The 19019-nt window shown below is 39.6% G+C and overlaps 1 protein-coding gene across 2 annotated transcripts in view; it reads right to left on the minus strand.

Annotated features, from left to right (window-relative positions):
* The window catches only part of LOC308184709 (nipped-B-like protein), a 107577-nt gene that overhangs the window by 65042 nt on the left and 23516 nt on the right, over positions 1-19019 (minus strand). The window contains exons 5-6 of one of the 2 annotated variants that reach the window (XM_080572040.1): positions 16643-17272; positions 1120-1413 (exon numbers count right to left, since the gene is read on the minus strand). In XM_080572040.1, the coding sequence (XP_080428166.1) occupies positions 1120-1413; positions 16643-17272 (924 nt within the window). The remainder of the gene's footprint in view (positions 1-1119; positions 1414-16642; positions 17273-19019) is intronic. The other variant, XM_080572039.1, reaches the window with a different exon arrangement.

A 19019-nucleotide genomic window follows, 5' to 3' on the forward strand; every position in this document is an offset into this window, starting at 1 on the left:
TGGTCTGAGTATCCCAAGGATATTCAACATCTCGGAGAACCACCGTAACTAGCTCGGGGGATAAGAGGGTGGTGGTGAAGGAGAAAGGGAGAGTGAACAGGTAGGGAAACATGTCTTCCCCTGTCCCCTTCACAGATTGGCTCCCTAACGAAAACAGGCAATAGGTGTAATTGCTAATAGTTTCCGAGATATGGGTTCCAAAGTATAGAGTCGACGTCAGTGCTGAGTACAAATACCAGGTTAAAGTTGTGACCAGATATTTCATCATTTCATAAGCCATTGTTACACCGCACAGTACCATAACAATCTTAAACCAGGGCCCGGAAAGGATAAACAGTGCAACAGGGAGCACATACAGAAAGTAACGCACCATAAAACTCAATTTGGAATACAGGTACAGCAGACTGGAGATTAAGGCAATCAACATCGTGACTAGCAACTATTAAGCAGGTCCAATACTTATACCAATTTTGGTTTAACACACTCTGGTCAGATTTGTCGGTATCTCAACCCTTCGTGCCCCACGTTGGGCGCCAAAAGGACTGTTGTGGTTTAACCCGGCTGGCAGCTAAACACCACACAGCCGTTCGCTCACCCTCCCCCCTCCCTCTCAGGGATGGGGGAGAGAAACGGGAAAGTGAAGCCGGTGAGTTGAGATAAAGACAGTTTATTAAGACAGGAATATAATAATAACAATAATAATAATAATAGTGATAATGATAATAGTATTAATAATAATAATGTGTAAGAAAACAAGTGATGCACAATGCAATTGCTCACCACCCGCTGACCGATGCCCAGCCTATCCCCGAGCAGCCGGCCCCCCACCCCGGCCAGCCACCCCTATATATTGTGTAGCATGACGTCAGATGGTATGGAATACCCCTTTGGCCAGTTTGGGTCAGCTGTCCTGGGTCTGTCCCCTCCCAGCTCCTGCCTCACCCCTAGCCTGCTCGCTGGCAGGACAGAGCGAGAAGCCGAAAAGTCCTTGGCCTGGTGTAAACACTGCTCTGCAACAATTAAAACATCAGCATGTTATCAGCGCTCTTCTCATCCTAATCCAAAACATAGCACCCTACCAGCTACTGGGAGGAAAGCTAACTCTATCCTAACTGGAACCAGGACAATGGTTTTCAGGTTTAAGAACTCCAACAGTGTCTTCTTGGGGAACACACACAAACCCGTCATTATACTGCTTAATTTCTTCATTTTTTTTGAAGGCATCCAAATCCTGAGTTACTGTTGCCTGAGAGTCCACTCTTCCTGCTTGCTGAAGATCAATACTAACCATCAACGCTGGCCTTGCCCCATTTCCTGCAGAACCTGTCTCCTGAGAAGCTGGTCTATTTCCTCCGGTAGTACCCCCTGCCTCCTGTGGTTTGTTTTCTTGTTTTCGCTTCTTCAGAGGCTTATCTGCAAATAGGAAAAAAAAATCATAAATGATGTATATAGAAAGAGATTAAGTGTCCAATCAAAAATATCCGTTCCCCTCCATCCCCACAAATTAATCCCCCTCAGCATGTATGCGTACACTCAGCAAAACTCATTCAATTTAAAAGCAAGAATAGAACTTCTCTAGCTAATACTTTTTAATATATTCATAGACTATTGTTCATTGTCAGTCTACCACAGGTGCCAATTATTCATTTTAAAAAAAAACGCCTTCAAAACACATGGTCAAAATCAAATCAAAGTCCCTGTAAAATTCCTAAGAGAACCATCTAATAAAGCAGCTGCAATATATAATGAGAAAACAAACAATTTAAGGCTGAAGCAAAAATCTGCAAAGACACTGAAGGTGCACCTTCTTAACTGTTTTTTGATTAATACTACTGTAAAAAGATTCCCCTCTGCAGATTGAGCCTCCTTTATTATATAACATAAGCAATTATCTGCAACAATTAAGAGGTTCTCCCTATATGGTTCAGTGCATCAGTTGGACGTCATGCATATTATTGCCAGGGAACACAGGAACAATGTACAAAAATGATTAAACTAACTCCAACACTCCAGGCTTCTCTTTAAAGCAGAACAGTATACCAAGAGCTGGAGTCTATACCGTAATACATACGTATCAGGTGGGGGGCCTCTATACACTTAAACTCTTGAGTAATTTCCCTTTGCAACAATAAAACTTTTCATGGATGAAAAAAGTTCAGTGATAATTTTACGTAGTGTCAAGATCTTGACTCTGCAATAACCCTTTCAGTTTGTACTAAAAAAAAATCAAGAGTAGAATACAGAAAAATAAAAAGTGAGCCAATTACACACACCTTGTAATTTGGTAGAATTCATAGAAATGAGAAGCACATTGAAATATCAAAAAGAATATGTTCTGTCCATTTAAACTACAAGCTATTTATATTACCAATATGGTATTCTAAACTAAAATTAATTAATGCCATTAAAACATGAAGTCCTACTTGCACTAAGGCTTATATTCTCATTTGTCAACTATCATTGTGTAATTTGTTTAACAAATAAATAATTACTTTCTCTGTAATCAGGGAATATGATTTTAAGTTAAGGAATGACTAAACATAGGCTAGAAATTCTGGAGATCAATTGTCAAAATGTCTAGACCACAAATAGAATACGAGAAAAATAACTTATTTCGCGTCTAGATTTGTGGTGCCTTATCACCAGATGCGATTAGTGTCCTGGTTTCAGCTAGGATAGAGTTAATTTTCCTCCTAGTAGCTGGTAGGGTGCTATGTTTTGGATTTAGGTTGAGAAGAGAAGGTTGATAACACACTGATGTTTTAATTGTTGCAGAGCAGTGCTTACACCAAGCCAAGGACTTTTCAGCTTCTCGCTCTGTCCTGCCAGCGAGCAGCCTAGGGGTGCAGCAGGAGCTGGGAGGGGACAGACCCAGGACAGCTGACCCAAACTGGCCAAAGGGGTATTCCATACCATCTGACGTCATGCTACACAATATACATAGGGGTGGCTAGCCAGGATGGGTGGGCTGGCTGCTTGGGGATAGGCTGGGCATCGGTCAGCGGGTGGTGAGCAATTGCATTGTGCATCACTTGTTTTGTACACATTATTGTTAGTACTATTATCATTTTTTTTTCCTGTCTTAATAAACTGTCTCTATCTCAACCCACAGGCTTCATTTTCCCGTTTCTCTCCCCCATCCCAGAGAGGGAGGGGGGAGGGTGAGCGTACAGCTGTGTGGTGCTTAGCTGCCAGCCAGGTTAAACCACAACAATTAGCCAGCTCTCTTTTTTAGAAGCAGAAGTATAAGGAGGATGCAATCAAGGAAAAGATAAATAAACTCCGAGGAAAAAAAATACAACTCAAATTGTAAACCAGAATTATAACATATGGTTTCTAATTTCATCTGCTTGTAGATAGATTCTTTTTCAGAACAGTGAAAACTTTGGAGGATCATCTCCAAAATTAACATTAGAACACAGTAATAAGTAGCAATATGGTCAATTCCAGTGATGTGAACAGGCTTTTTTCCCTCATAATTTTCATATCTATTTGTATGTCTTTACCTTCCTAAAACTCCAAAATTATATACATTTAATGGCTAGAAGACAGTAAAGACAGATATAATAGACTCCATGCACAAAATGGCCAATTGCAAATAAGGAATTTCTCATAATTCAACAAAAACCCATAGGAAAGACCGTCAACTTTATGATAGACATGTGAAGCAAAATAAGTTTGCCACACAGAAGGTACAGCTTTTTAGCATGGAGATTTTTACTTTTTCCGTAGAACAACAATTGTTGAATTCATGAGAGCTTATATAGATTAATTTCCCTACATTACTGCATTACTGAATAATAATTGTAAAAAAAAAAACACACCACTTTTTGTTTGTTTTGTTGTTGTTTTTTGAAACCTTTGTGCAGTGACAAAAATTCTGTGACTGAGGGCTTTGACCTCACTGAATTTCATGGCAGCTCTCAGGAACGGTCAGGAAGTAGAAGCCGATCAGACTACTGATAGGTTTCAAATTTGAATGTCCTTTTTAAAAAAATAAATAAAATACACATGCATACACACGTTGCTACCTTATTACCCAATTAAAAACTCCATAAATTTTGAAACACAAATTAAGACACTTGTGTTCTTAGGAAAAAGTCAATAAACTTTTTCATTTTAACCCAGAAATATCAGCCACACCAAAAAAGTCACGTATAGATCTGATGGTGGATCTACCAGTAGCCTTTAAGACTTTACTGTTACCAGTTACCTGCCCAATTCCTTCAACTGAGGTTATCACCTGTAGCAGAAGGGAACATGCATTCACATTTCCCCAAGTGCATTTCATTGTCCAGTGCATCAGCTTAAGGAACTAGTGAAAATAGTTTGCATTAACCTACCGGGCTGAACAAGTCAGCTAAGAGCCAAGCAAATGTTTCCTTCTGCTACCCCTACTATCAGGGCAAGGCCGATGGCCAGGAGCTGCGATGCCTTAAACTGCTATAGCTGAATCAACCAAAAGTCACCTTTCAGAGCCCTCATGCTGAGGGCACCCAAGATTAAACAACCAAAACAATTCAGGTAGGACCAATTTTCACTCTTGAACTTCTGTAACTGACCAGGCTCACAACACTGTTCATCTTCATCATCCAAAATGTCAACTTGTAAGTTGAAAACATATAAACAGATGATCACATTGCAACTTGGCATATTCCTACTAAACATAGAGCTTTTTTGATGGACCTTTTTCATTTCTCTTGTCAACTGAATACTGATGTTTTAGTATGTTGTTATAACTATAACCTGTTGTATTCGTGTTCTTATCTGAGAAGAAAGGGATGCCTTCAAAGTTTTCTTTTCCTAAAGGGCAAGGTGACTGCAGACAGAGTTACAGATTACTCATTTCTTCATATATCCAGTTCATCTTGATGGCGATCCTCAGAACTAGACTTGATCATTACTGTTTTGCCCCTATGAGATTTCTGGATCTAGGATAAAAAAAGCTAGCCCGAGTATAGGAAAATATCAAATTGAAATAGGGCATAAAATGTAGGATGAATACATAGTATCACTATCCTCATTGAGTATAATGAAAAAAAAAAATCCATTGAATGAGCACAAAGCCTCTTCTTAAGTTGCCATGATAGCTAATGAAATATGAAAGATGAAATACACCATTGGGCTTCAAGGGCTTTGACAAATCTAACTATATGAGAACAATTAATAGAGTAATGAGGAGAGAATAATTAACCTCTTCAAACAGATGTCTTCGTGTCTTCTCTTTTACAATCAAATATATGCAAGTTTGCATAAATCTACCTTGTTAAGGCATGAGTTCAAGGACCCCTCAGGATCTCAGAACAGACCAACTTAAGAACTTGAAAAATACCCATTCAAATAAACTTCATATCCTTCAAGGCATCAATATCCATCTTCGTCCACTTCATTCCACAGACAGTAGAATTTCTTTTTATTATCAGGATCTAGGGCTTTGTCAAAATATCAGACTAATGTTTTTCTTTCAAATCCCACAGACCTAGCTTCAAAGCCTGTCACAATTCTGAACAGGTATGCTGACAAACTCTTGAGACCAATAAAGCGTCATAGGGATTTTTTCACAGAATCACAGAATTGTAGGGGTTGGAAGGGACCTCAAGAGATCATCAGGTCCAACCCCCCTGCCAAAGCAGGTTCCCTACAGCAGGTTGCCCAGGTAGGCGTCCAGACGGGCCTTGAATATCTCCAGAGAAGGAGACTCCACAACCTCCCTGGGCAGCCTGTTGCAGTGCTCCGTCACCCTCACCGTGAAGAAGTTCTTTCGCATGTTGGTGCGGAACTTCCTGTGATCCATTTTTTGGCCATTGCCCCTTGTCCTGTCCCCACAAACCACTGAAAAGAGGTTGGCCAAATCCCTCTGTCTCCCACACTTAAGGTATTTGTAAATATTAATAAGATCCCCTCCCAGTCTTCTCTTCTCCAGGCTGAACAGACCCAGGTCTCTCAGCCTTTCCTCATAGGGAAGATGCTCCAGGCCCCGTATCATCTTTGTGGCCCTCTGCTGGACTCCTTCCAGGAGATCCCTGTCTTTTTTGTAGTGGGGATCCAGAACTGGACACAGAACTCCAGGATTTGTGTGCGTTGATCCCACTCAGATGCTCCCGAACTACCCCCTCGTCAACCAGGAGGGAGTTCTCCATTTCCCAGCCCCTTTCTCCTCCCTCCAGGGTCCAGGAGTCCCAGGGGGGAGTCTGAAGCAAAGACCAAAGCAAAGAAGGCATTCAGTATCTCCGCCTTCTCAGCGTCCCCCGTTACCAGGACACTCCCCTCGTCCAGCAGGGGACCCACATTATCTCTAGTCTTCCTTTTACTGTTTACATACTTAAAAAAAAAAAAAAACCTTCTTATTACCTTTTATCTCTTTTGCAAGCCTCATCTCTAGGTGGGCTTTAGCCTTCCTCGTCGCATCCCTGCAGGCCCTGACAACACTCCTACACTCCTCCCAAGGGGACAGGCCTTTTTTCCACATTTCATAGACCTTCCTCTTCCTTTTGATCTTGTCGATGAGCTCCTTGCTCATCCACGCAGGTCTCCTGCCCCCCTTCCCCAATTTCCTACTCTTAGGGATGCACCGATCCTGAGCTTGGAAGAAGTGCTGTTTAAACGTTGCCCAGCTCTCACAAGCACCCTTGCCTACTAGCACTCTAGCACTTGAGATACCACCAAGTAGGTCCCAGAAGAGGTCGAAGTTGTCTCTCCCAAAGTCCAGGGTAGCAATCCTACATTTTGCCTTACTTCTTCCACCAAGTTCCATCTTGAACTCCACCATCTCATGGTCGCTGCATCCCAAGCTGCCCCCAACCTTCACATCCCTAACAAGCACATCCCTGTTGGTAAGAACAAGGTCCAGAAGCACCCCCCACCTCGTTGGTTCCTCCACCACCTGCGTCAGAAAATTATCTTCAACGCATTGTAGGAACCATTTGGACTGCGCGTGCCTGGCCGAGTTGCTTACCCAACAGATGTCTGGATAATTAAAGTCCCCCATGAGAACCAGAGCCCGGGATTGCAAGGCTACTTCCAGCTGCTTGTAGAAGGCCTCGTCGACCTCCTCCTCCTGATCTGGTGACCTGTAGTACACCCCCACTACAGTGTCATCCATACCAGCCCACCCCTTAATTCTCACCCACAAGCTCTCTGCTGCTTCTTCACCCTCCCCCAGGTGGAGCTGGGTACACTCTATTTGCTCCCTCACATAAAGGGCAACTCCTCCCCCTCGCTTCCCCAGCCTGTCTTTCCTAAAAAGGACATAGTCCTCCATGACAGCGTTCCAGTCATGCGAGCTGTCCCACCATGTCTCTCTGTGATCGCAATGAGATTGTGGCCCCGTGACCGTACACAGATCTTGAGCTCATCCTGTTTATTTCCCATGCTTTGCGCATTGGTATACAGGCACTTTAGGGAAGCAGCAGGCGCAGTTACTCCTAGAGGGACGCAAGAAGAAGATTCCGGACAGAGTATCAGGATCATTACCTTCTCTGAGGAGCCCTCGGACAATCCTATGGGACAACTCGGAGGTTTTTCCCTACTATCTTCAACAGTGACAGCAGAGACAACATCCCCCAGCCCTTGTCTGTCACATCTAGCTCCCCTCCCTTCCCTCATCAAACCTAGTTTAAAGCCCTGGTAATCAGTCCAGAAAGCTTGCTCCCCAACACACTTGTGCCCCACTTGCTGAGTCGGAGTCCATCAGCATCCCACATACCCAGCTTCTTAAATGCCTGCCCAAGATCAAAATACCCAAAGCCTTGGTCCAGACACCACCCCCTCAGCCAGTCATTTACCTGTCCCATTCTCCTCCTTCTTTCTGGGTCCCGGTCACCCATCGTGAGGACAGAGAAGAACAATACCTGCACCCCCGATCCCTTCAACATCCTTCCCAGGGATGCGAAGTCCTTTTTAATATTACTCATTTTCTTTGTTGCAGCTACCCGGGACCCAGCCTGAATGACGATAAGAGTATAGTAGTCCTCTGGTTTAATGAGCTGAAGCAGAGCCTTCCTAACGTCTCTGACATGCTCCAGGAAGACAACACACCTCTCTGGAGAGGTTATCCAGATGGCAAACGGGAGCCTCGGTGCCCCTCAGCAAGGAGTCCCCGGTCACTAAGACTCTCCGCCCTTTTTTTGTGGCACTGGTTTTGATGCAGTGCCCTGTCCGGCCCCGCTCCCTATGCTTGGTACTTCCCTCGACTTTGACATGCTTCTTGGGTCTTGGGTTCCGACTACTGTCCAGACCCTCATCCTTTTCCTGCCCGAGAGCTTCAAATCTATTACCCAGGGACACTGTGGAGGTAGGTGGCTCCGTGGGTGTTGGGGGCAGATGCCTCCTTCTGCTTCGAGCTGAGACGAGGGTCCAGCCCCTTTCCTCTCATGGGTGGCCAAGTCCTCTGTCCTGCAGGTGAGCAGCTGGATCGGCTACTACCCTTTGCAGGGACTTAGGAGAGGGCTGCTGGGCCTCAGTAGGGGCAGGTTGACACCTCCTATCTGTCTCCCTCAGAGACTCCCAGGAGCCCCTCAGGCTGCCAATTTGTTGCTGCAGCCCAGCCATCTTCTCAAGCATTTCCTTGAGCAGGGCACACCTGCACCCATGACAGCCCTCTCTTCCCTCAGGACCCAGGGGGGCCTCCAGATTTCAGAGCTCCCCACAGTATCCACCCTGGACTGCAACTTCCCCCCTCAGGGGATCCACCTGGGTGCCCACATGAGCCCAGAGAGGCCGTGTCCCCTCAGTCTGGGCTGCCGCCTCACCCCAGCCGCTGCAACGGGTGCCCACCATGGTGAATTATAAGTTGTAAAAGGTAGAGTTCCCAAAGGAGAGGAGAGGAAGAGAAAGGGAGGTGGGAAAGGGAGGAGAGGATCCCCCCTGCGCTCATTCCTGCCCCGCGCAAACTGCCTGCGCTAACTGCCAAGCCAGTCCTGTTTGCGTGTCCTCCCTAGGGACTCCCTAGGGACTGCTTTTATACCGTCAGGGGGTTGGCTGCTGTCAACCCTGGCTCCGCCCTCAGCACGTCAGCGCCTGCCTGCTGGGGGGGGCGTGGCTGCGGCTCTGACCAAACGGCTCTGCGATGCTATTGGGGGTGGGTGGTTAGGGGTTGGCTCCATCCACCTCCCTGCCAGGAACCCTTGCTGCAGTCGATCCGCGCAACGTCCTCGCTAAAATGGCCCTTCACTTATCGTAATATTTTTTTGTAACAAAAGGAATAAGTGGTTAACCACAGAAGAGCTTTCTATGTTAGAGATTGGGCATCCAAGTCTGTTTTCAGATTTTCTTTTAAAAAACAATATTCTCTTCCCCCACCCATACCCCAAGAATGTAAATACATCCAAAATCATTCCTTGAATAAAATTATGACAGTTCAGAGTACTGTCTAATAACGGTTATTCTCCTATATATGCATCTTTTTGGCTTAACAAATCCACCGTAGATGTTCTCTTTACATGGCAACATGCTCACCAAAATGCAGTAACTTGGTGCTCAAAGCAAGATCATAAGCCAACAACTGACAGCTGTTTCGCTTTTCCTAGGAATTTTTCATAGATCTCCTCAAATTTGTCCAAACACCCTGTCCCACCAAACAAAAGTGTTTTACAGACCACAAGAACCTAAACCACTCAATATAATCAGGATATAAGGAAGGTTTAAATATGAAATTACTTTAATGGTACTGATGGATGACCTATCAGTGTAGTGAGGGCAAATACCTATTTTCATCTTTCTACTCCTTCATGAACATTCAGCATTACTGACCATGAGAGTTTGCTCTCACCTCACCTCCTCCCTAAAACAATATTCCAGTATTCCAAAAACCAAAGAAATGAACAACCAAAGAGAAACCTTCCAATCAGTAGAAGAGATTCCCACATCAATAGCTCCTCCCCTTGAAGGAGAGACTGAGCAAACAGCTCAGAAATTTTAGTCTCACTGCTTGCTCTAAGAAGAAACTACTAAAGAATAAGAAACTACTGAAGAAGCTTGCTCAGAAGAAACTACAAAAAGTACAGTGATGATCTTGGTATAAGAAGCCTTTCTTAACTGAAAACGATTCCAAATGCTCCAAAATAAACAAAGATCAGAGGGCTTCCAGCTGCTGCAGTTCAGAGGAAGGGATTTCTGAGAATCTGAACAGAAACAGATGGTAATTTTTAGCAACCTGTCAAGAGACTTTATCAAGCTTCTGGTTACTGTGCAAAAAAGAAAGCCTATCAGAAGGAATGTGCAAACTCATTCAGGACAAAACACAAAAAGAATAAAGCAGGCTCTGATATGCCTTAGAGTGTAGCAGATGTCAGAATCTTCATTTTTCTAAAGTTTTGCTCATTTTCTTAAATATGACAATAATGTAATTAGCATAGCTGGAGAATGAAATACGATCTTAGGAATTTTTCTACTTCAGGATGTCTTGTAACTCATTATTCCCTGTCAACTATAGTAATACAGAAGAAATAATACACTAGAAAATAACAAGAATTGAACTACAGAAGAGTATAACCAAGTATCTACACTTATTTAGAGACTGGAAGCTGTAATTTAACCTCCCTGAATTTAATATTGCTTTTACAATTAATATTATTTTAATATATTTATAAGATAAAGGTTTTTCTGATAAGTGCTTAGTTTTATCCATGTGATTACTTTGTGAAAAATTATTGTTTTCCAAACTCAGTTGTAAAAAAAAAAAAAATGAGCAAAACCTGAAGTACAATTAATTTTGAAATACACAAAGCACCACCTAATTTCACAAGAAAGTAAAACAGTAGGCTTAAGGAAAACTGCTTATTTTATGGATCACAGATTATCATAACCAATTAGTTTTTAATCATTTGTATGAACAGAAAACTTTTATGACCGAGTGACTTCAGAATTTATTGGTGAACACATTTAATCTCCCTTTCAGATTTTGACTTCATTCTGACTTCATAACTTATTTCAGTTGACTAGATCCAGTAACATTTATATAGTATGATAATGGAAAAATCCTGTATCACCTTAGATTGATGTCAGAGTGAACTTGATGACTATAATCTATAGAAATGCTGGGCTTAAACTCTTAATAAGCTTTATTAATTATATAAACCATTACTTTATCAAGATTTAAATTCATCACAGAGAATCGACTATCGCAGAACAAAATAAAGTCATTACTGGGTAAGTAATGTTATAAATCCTCCTATCTATTTAACTGGTAGAATCAAGACATATGCGATATGCAATTTATATTTAATTTTGTAATCTTAGTTTATGTTACAGAAAATCAAAACAGACTTCTTGCCAAACTGTTGGGTTTTAGTTCTTTTCTACATCTGTTTACAAGAGCAGATTTCTGTGCTATCCTGTGTAAAGCACAACCTGGGATAAGTGTGGGAATTTGCTTTCATATTACACAAGAGCTTCAAAAGAAAGTAAATGCCATTAAAAAACGCCTTTTTCTTTTTAACATATAAATGCGTTTTTCACTTGATCAGTACTTCATTCCTTAAAAACATATAAATAGAAAGTAATTTTTCCTAGATAGATAGAATTTTTGCAACACTTCATTGCAATTTCTCTAGATAGAAGAGGAATTTCTTCCTCCTCCTTTTCTTAAATGTCTCAACATAAAACAAAAGAAGTCTCTCATCTATAAAAATTGGATGTCGCAAAACTGCTTTTTCTTGGAAAAGCTACATAAGGTTCCAGTTTCATCTATTTACATAACACTACAAAATATAGACCTAATGAAAGTTTATATACACAAAAGTCGTATTTCTCACATTATCTTACTACACAGAGACACAATGATTTAGATTTTACACTGTCTCCTCTCATCCTCTTGTAGTAATGACTTTAATCTTCTGCAAGATTACTAAACAAATGCCTACACTTGTATCTCTACTTTTAAGGAAATAAAATCCCTATAATGTATTTTTGGAAATCAATGGTAATATACTGGTTATAATTACACATTCTGTCATTTCATTCATTGGCTACATAAAATTAGACATAAACAAATTCTTAATAGCGTTCTATTAATTTCCTCTTCGGGAAACTTTGGGGGAGATGGGGAAAGGGGTGAAAGGGAGAGAAGCTGCATAAGAGCTTAAAAGGTAAGAGGAAAAGGTTACTTACCTAGAACGGTAGTTTTGCTCCGGCAGAGTCACACTCTTGGGATGTGTGTCTCTGCTGCTATTGGCTTGAAAGAAACTAAAAAAAGAAGGGCCAGTAGCAGGCATCCAAATGCCCCCTAACTGATCCAGTTATTGGAAATAAAGTTATTGCAGCTTCACTTCTTCCTAATTCAAAGAATCCATAGTAAGATTCACAGAAGTAGGTAAAATGGATAAAGAGGTAAAATAAATAGCTAACAAACCCACAGATATGAGTAGGTTTGTCTCATTTTAAAAAAATGCTTCTAATGCTTTGAACGCTTTTAAGTTTAAAAAATAAAAATAAAAAATATTAGCCTCCCCAATGAAATGGTTAGTGATTAATGATTTCTTGACTATTCTCACAAACTCCAGGGAACAGTGCCTTTTACAAGTAAAAGTAAGACTCCTTAATCTCTTAAGACTTGTGCACTATATAACATTTTTGAAGCAGCCTAAAATCTAACAATGAACACACAATACTATGTATGGAATAACTCAAATGAAAATTAAGGAAATCTGAATTAAAAAATAAATAAAATCTAAAACAATTTGAAAAAAGAGACTCTGGAAAAAGATGTGTTCCTTTCTGTTTTTTCAAGTAATTTTCAGGGTTATCTTCCTTTTTAAAAGACTCAGAGTTCCTTTTAACATTAATATCTTAAATGTTTTTTATTTTTGATTCTCAGCATATGGTTGTGGGTTTTTTTTGTTTTGTTTTGTTTTGTTTTAAAAAAGCATGACAGATTTTGAGGTAGAAACCTTGAACCTGAAAATTAATTCTGTAGCACGTCTAAATCCTGAAGAACAAGAAGAGCTTAATGTAATGTTCTGGGAAAGGTTTAGATGACTAGCTTTGAACTACTTGACTATGCACAAAAATAACCCGTTTGTATCTGAACAGCTGAAAAGCACAAGTTAATGCAGAGAACTGAGGTTACCAAAATGAAATTTCTCCCTCAACAACCCCCCCCGCCCCCCGCCCCCCGCCCCCCCCCCCCAAAATAAAAAAAGATTCCTGAGAAGCACAGAAATTCCTGGGACATAAGTTCTTAAAACTCAACAAGTTTTACTGTACTTTCTTGGAGTAGTCAACTTCAGATTGTGAACTAAGTACAACTCCAGTTAAGTGAACAAAATGGGTTCAGAACATGGACCTTTGCTTGTTTCCAAAGCAATTCAAGAGTACCAACTAGTACAGGAAATGTGACTACTAATGGTGATTAGAAGAGAAGGAACTGTGTGTGAAGTTTCATTGTCTTTCTAAAGAAACTAGATCATCAAAATATCCTGATGTACCTAAGCAGAGGATGGTTAACTTCTTGTTGACTGTTGTGGAAAAAGATAATCCCTTCCTGTATTAACCCTTCAGAATCATCCATACCATGGCTGTTCTTTTTTTTTTTTTCTACTCAGATATTCCAAGTCTTGAAAAACAATAGCTGGATCTACGCGTGATATTATACATCTTTTCAAAACAGAAGATATGATCTAGTATTGACAATTTGTATCTGATGAGGACATACAATCCATTATGAGGGGGGCAATGGGAACTGAAGACCTGAGGCATGACATGTTCCAGAGACTTATTAGTTTGTTCTGAAGCTATTAAATATAATAGGTGTAGTAGACTGAAACTTTTGTTGTTGAGTGCAAAATTAATCAACAGACATCCTTGATGGAAAAAGTAGGAAGAGGAGATGGTATCTTGTCCTTCCACACAGAAGGCAGAGACAAAAGTAACTTTTTCCAAACTTTGTACCTCTCTATCATGATGAAAAGACCATATAATCCACTTAATCCAAGATCCAAATAGATCAAAAGGATAGAATGACAAAAACAGAGATCTGAAAAGCACTTGGGTATGGAGGCAAAAGGTCTATATTAAAACATCTCTCCTTATGTATTTCTGAGAGACATTAGGTCAAATCTGTCAGATTTTGCGTTGGTGATTTTTGCACTTTTTCTGAAAACAAAAGCATGAAAATCAGGTTCCAGAAAGATATGTTGCTTTTCAAAGAAGACAGCACTTCTGCAAAACCTGGTATTCCACCTCTGGACTGGAGGTTGCCTCCCACTTTGAGAGACTTTGTTTGGTGGAAGCTACAAATATTCTAACAGTTTTGTTAGAATTAGGGGATTATTACAGAAAGTACTATAATTTCCAAAGGGCTCCAAATCCCCATTTCCCACCTGTACCAAACATTTCAAAAGGACTTCAACATTGCCTTAGACAAGTGTAGCAGTTGTATAATTTTTGTCAAGAACTCACAGAAAATCATCTCCACCTCTTCCCTGGAATATAAAGTTCCACCACACTACTGGTTCCAAACCTCAGAAAAAACATGTCATATCCATCTAATGCCTTACTGTTTAAAAAGTAGCATCTGAGTACCTTTGATGAAGCACTGAACTGTAGAGATTTCACATCTAAAAAAAGGACAGAAGAGACCACTAATCTTCTATCACAACTTGAGTGAGTACAATTCCACTCGAAGTACTTTATGGAAGACAATAAAGAATGCCTACACAGAAAGCATAGCATGACTGTAGTATGTATTCCCGTGCCTTATTTACAAAAGCATCAAAGATGCTTTCATGCAGATTTCAGCATGTGCTAGCATCTAAAGTATGATCTCTAGAGGGACACTTGCTACCTACAGTATCAACTAACACAATGCTCTCCTGCTCTAATTAGACGGAGTACATACTACAGTCACACTATTTTCTGGACATAATGTGATCTGAAGTTACAGTCTACGTACTAAGGTGCATAAATGCCAGGCTTTTGCATAAATGCAGTAGGCAGCTCCTCAAAAGTGAACAACGTATTTAGGTTAGGAGTTATTAGATATATTTCTAACAGACATATTCCCATAGGAACCATAGAGGAAGCTTCCTCCTGTAGTCACACCAAATCAAACGACGATAACTAAAACAATTCCTGAGCGTATCAGCTTGTAGACATAATACAAACTTAGAAGCAATGAAAAAAACGTTAGAGAAATATGGTTCTTATTTTTTGGTAAGATAACAGCTTTTCAGGTAATCTGCCATGAGACTGGTAAAAATTCTTCTACTCAATATTTTCTGTATTCATGACTGAAAACTTGGCAGACAAAGAGAAAAGAGCTGCTGCCTAGCATAGGGGCAACTTAACACCTGTGAATAAATGGTGACTGTTTGTCCCAAAATAAGGCAGCAACTTCTTGAACCCAATCCATAGCAATTGCAGGAACTCAGGAAGAACTGAGACCTGGCAGAAAATGCAGGCAATAAATGAAGCGTAAGGTTGGAATCCTTATTTGGTAAGTTGGTTATCAAGCAGTGGTGAAGGGGGTAGATTGCATTATATAAAAATCACTCCTTTACCCCATAAAAGAAAGGAATCAGAGTCTACCTATGGCTATGTAATTATGGTAAACAAACTTCACAACTGAAGTGCATAATTTCCTGAAAGTCAGAACAAAAAAGGAAGTGTTTTAGTCTTGCTCTGTGTGTTTGAAGGCTGTTGCACACCATAAAAAATACACATTTTTCCAGCTGTTTCTCAGCTAAAATATGCTGCAGAATCTACCCTAGCAGTGCAGAAATAAAAGTAGCTTTTGAAGAAACAAAGTATTAGGAGACAAACCACAAGCTCTCCATAAATAAATTTAAAATTACTACAAGAGAGGTAAGCAGAGCAGCAAAATCCCCCATTTAACTAAATCAAAATTAAAGGTAGTAGATCTCTTTTGAGGTGAGCACCCATTTTCTTTGTAGATTGACAAACAACGTTTTTAACAAGAGTTGATTTACTTACCAAATAAGGAATATCTAAAGCGTTAATATTTATAACAATTATATTCTAATTCTCATTCTCTCTCTCCAGACATTTTTAAAAACGGGAAAAAATCTTTGAATATAGAGAAAACATGCTCTCTCTGGTGAGCAGCTGAACAACACTGGATACAATATAGTCGTATATATTATCCAATCATTACAGTGCCTTTAAAAGAAGAGATGTGATTTTAATCTAACACCTTCTTCACATTAGGTTCAAATGGGGATATGAACAGATGAGGATAAAAGTTTTCCTCTATTTTCTTAAATTAGGTAACATAGAAAATGAAAAATTCAACTACCAGAACTTATAACAAATTTTGACTTGTAGTACATACTACTGGGATTTTAGAAACTTTATAAATGATGTTAATTGTACTTCATTCGGTCTCATGGTTCAAATAAGAGTAGGTTAAAAAGAATTTTGAAACATAAGAACTTCACTTTCCATACAGTAAGATCCCAAATAAAGAATACCAACTACTAAAAATATGCATATATGAAATTACAGTCCATTGTTGCAGGGAAATTAAGATGAATATCATAGAAGAACCTACACTGAGTAAACAGAATTGAACTATGTAACAATAAAATGAAGTTTTATTTTTATATATATATATATATATGGGTTTTATAGGCATATATATATTTATATAATAAATATAGTGTATACACACACACAATCCTTTTACCTTTATCTTGCACTTCTTTTGAAAATCGCTCCCTTTCAATAGCTGATTCACGTTCTATCCGCTCAATTTCAGCCAATGCATCCAATTCTACTTCACCAAATGACGTTATAGTTCCTTGTTGCGAAACCTGTTGCTGTGTCTGTACCACAGGAGTCTGAGGCTGTTTTGCAGCAACTGAAGCGTTCTGTTGTAAAACAGGCACTTGTGCCTGAAGGAAAGCTGTCTGTTCATGCTGCGGCAAACACTGAGCAGCGTTCAGTGGGTGGTTAACATCCTGTGGCGTAACGGGTGTTTTAGAAGTCTGTCCTGGGTACTGCACATTAAAAGGTATATCACCCTCTGACACACTGCTGTTTTCCAAACCAGAAAGCATATCATCCTGCTGGTCCATATCCGAAGATCTTACACGAGAGAGTCTTAATGTAAGCTTAGTGGAGTTCTTGGAAGGAGAACTAATGATATCATACATTGCAGCTTTTTCAGTCTGGTCTTTTTCATCCTTGCCTAACTTCATTTTCTTTTGTTTCTTTTGCTTTCTTTCTGGAGAATCTAACAGTATGTCTGGGGGAACATCTCTAGGTGATGAATAAGGTGGATGCTGAGATTGTAGGATTAAAGGTGGTCTTGATCCTAGAATAATAATTCAGAAAAACTGAACAGTTATGTTGTTTCATATTTTATATAAAAGCACACTAAATATAACCTACATAATTTTAATGTGTATTTGTACATATATCTGTGTTCACAAAAGGTCTAAATAAGATTGGTAGGAGACACATCATTCCTAGATCAAGATGTATTCCAGATAGTTACATTGTATTTCCTAGAAGTTTTAACAGTCCACTGCAAATGGCGAAGGGATCATTTCAGAGAAGATGGAACAAAACCAAACAAACAAAAACACACACACACGCAAAATAGTACTTGCAGGTTCAGAATATCAACTATTAGAAAATAGTCAATGAAAGTAAGTTGACTACAGAAAAAGGAAAGATCAAAAAGATTCTTCATAAGGTTCAGTAATGAAGACTTAATGATCAGTGTACTGTTAGCCATTTCAGCCACACATCGTTAAATTTAAAAACAAACAAACAAACAAAAAAACACCACAACAGTTGTTTAGGGAGGGTTCCCTAGCTTACGTGTCCATAGAAAGATGAAATTAGAAAAAGTCTTAAAAATAAATTGGTCTTTCCTTCTTCTTTAACTTTGATTCTGATAGTTCATTTTCACACCTTTTTTTAAATATTCCTTGCCTTAGCTCCTCTCTTTCTTTCTCTTTTAAAATGTATGAATTTTTACTTCTATATTCACTCACTCCAGACTTTGAATATATCTAGAGAAATTTTAAAAAGAGGACATAAAAATGACATTTTAAAAGAGGGCATTACAAATCTTCTCCAATTCATCACTTTTTTTGTTCCTCAAATTAAACAAGCTCCCCATAACTGTTAGCACAGAAAAAAAACTTTGAAAAGCAGATAACATTTCAACCTTTCCCAACTATGATTTTAAGCTATAATTAAGCTACATTTTTTTGGTTTAAAAAGGAATACCGGTGCATATAAAAAGAAAATAATAATAATAATAGTAATAATAATAATAGACCAATATACTCCAGCCTCCTCTTGTTTAAACAAAGCAAACGTTTCTCTGATCCCACTCATCCACTAGGGAAGACTGCTCTTCAGAAGGCAGTGACTGAGATTATTATTAGTCATTCTGTTTTAGGTCATCATAAATCAGTACTTGTAACAACACTCAAAAATGTATTGGAAGACAGGTCCCCACGTGCTTCATTCAAGAAACACCACTAAACAAGAAAGTAGCTTTATTCTGCAGCTTAAATGTCTTTCAGATATTTTAAGAAATATTATTAATTAAACAATGCACTGACCTGTAGATGAAAAAAAGAATGGATACATATACCAAATCTGCAGTTCAAATGAAAGGTGTTCCTTTACTGATGGCTTTGCAGAGGCTGCTATACTTTATTTTCTATCTCTAGTACATTCTGTGAGATATCCTATAGGCTCTGTATGTAGAGCTGGGTATAAAATGAGTTTCTCTTACCCAGTTCTCCTTGACCATGAGAAACAACTCCATATTCTGCCAGTAATATCCACAATGTTGAGAAGCCCTGTTTTGATTCATCCTGATTCTCTAGATCTTTTCACCACATTATTTCCCCTCCTCAAATTAGATACCACACCCATTCACTAATACCAAAGTCCTGGTTACACCCTACAAAGCTCTCTCACTTGCCTTCCACCATAGATTCCTATTCTTGTGATGCATGCGTGTGGCATGCACACACACTTCTCCTAATTACTGCCTCTTTAAACAATAATTTACAAGATTGTCTTGGCGTAACGAA

Source organism: Anser brachyrhynchus (assembly GCF_964034855.1).
Source record: "Anser brachyrhynchus genome assembly, chromosome: W".
NCBI classification, from domain to species: Eukaryota; Metazoa; Chordata; class Aves; order Anseriformes; family Anatidae; genus Anser; species Anser brachyrhynchus.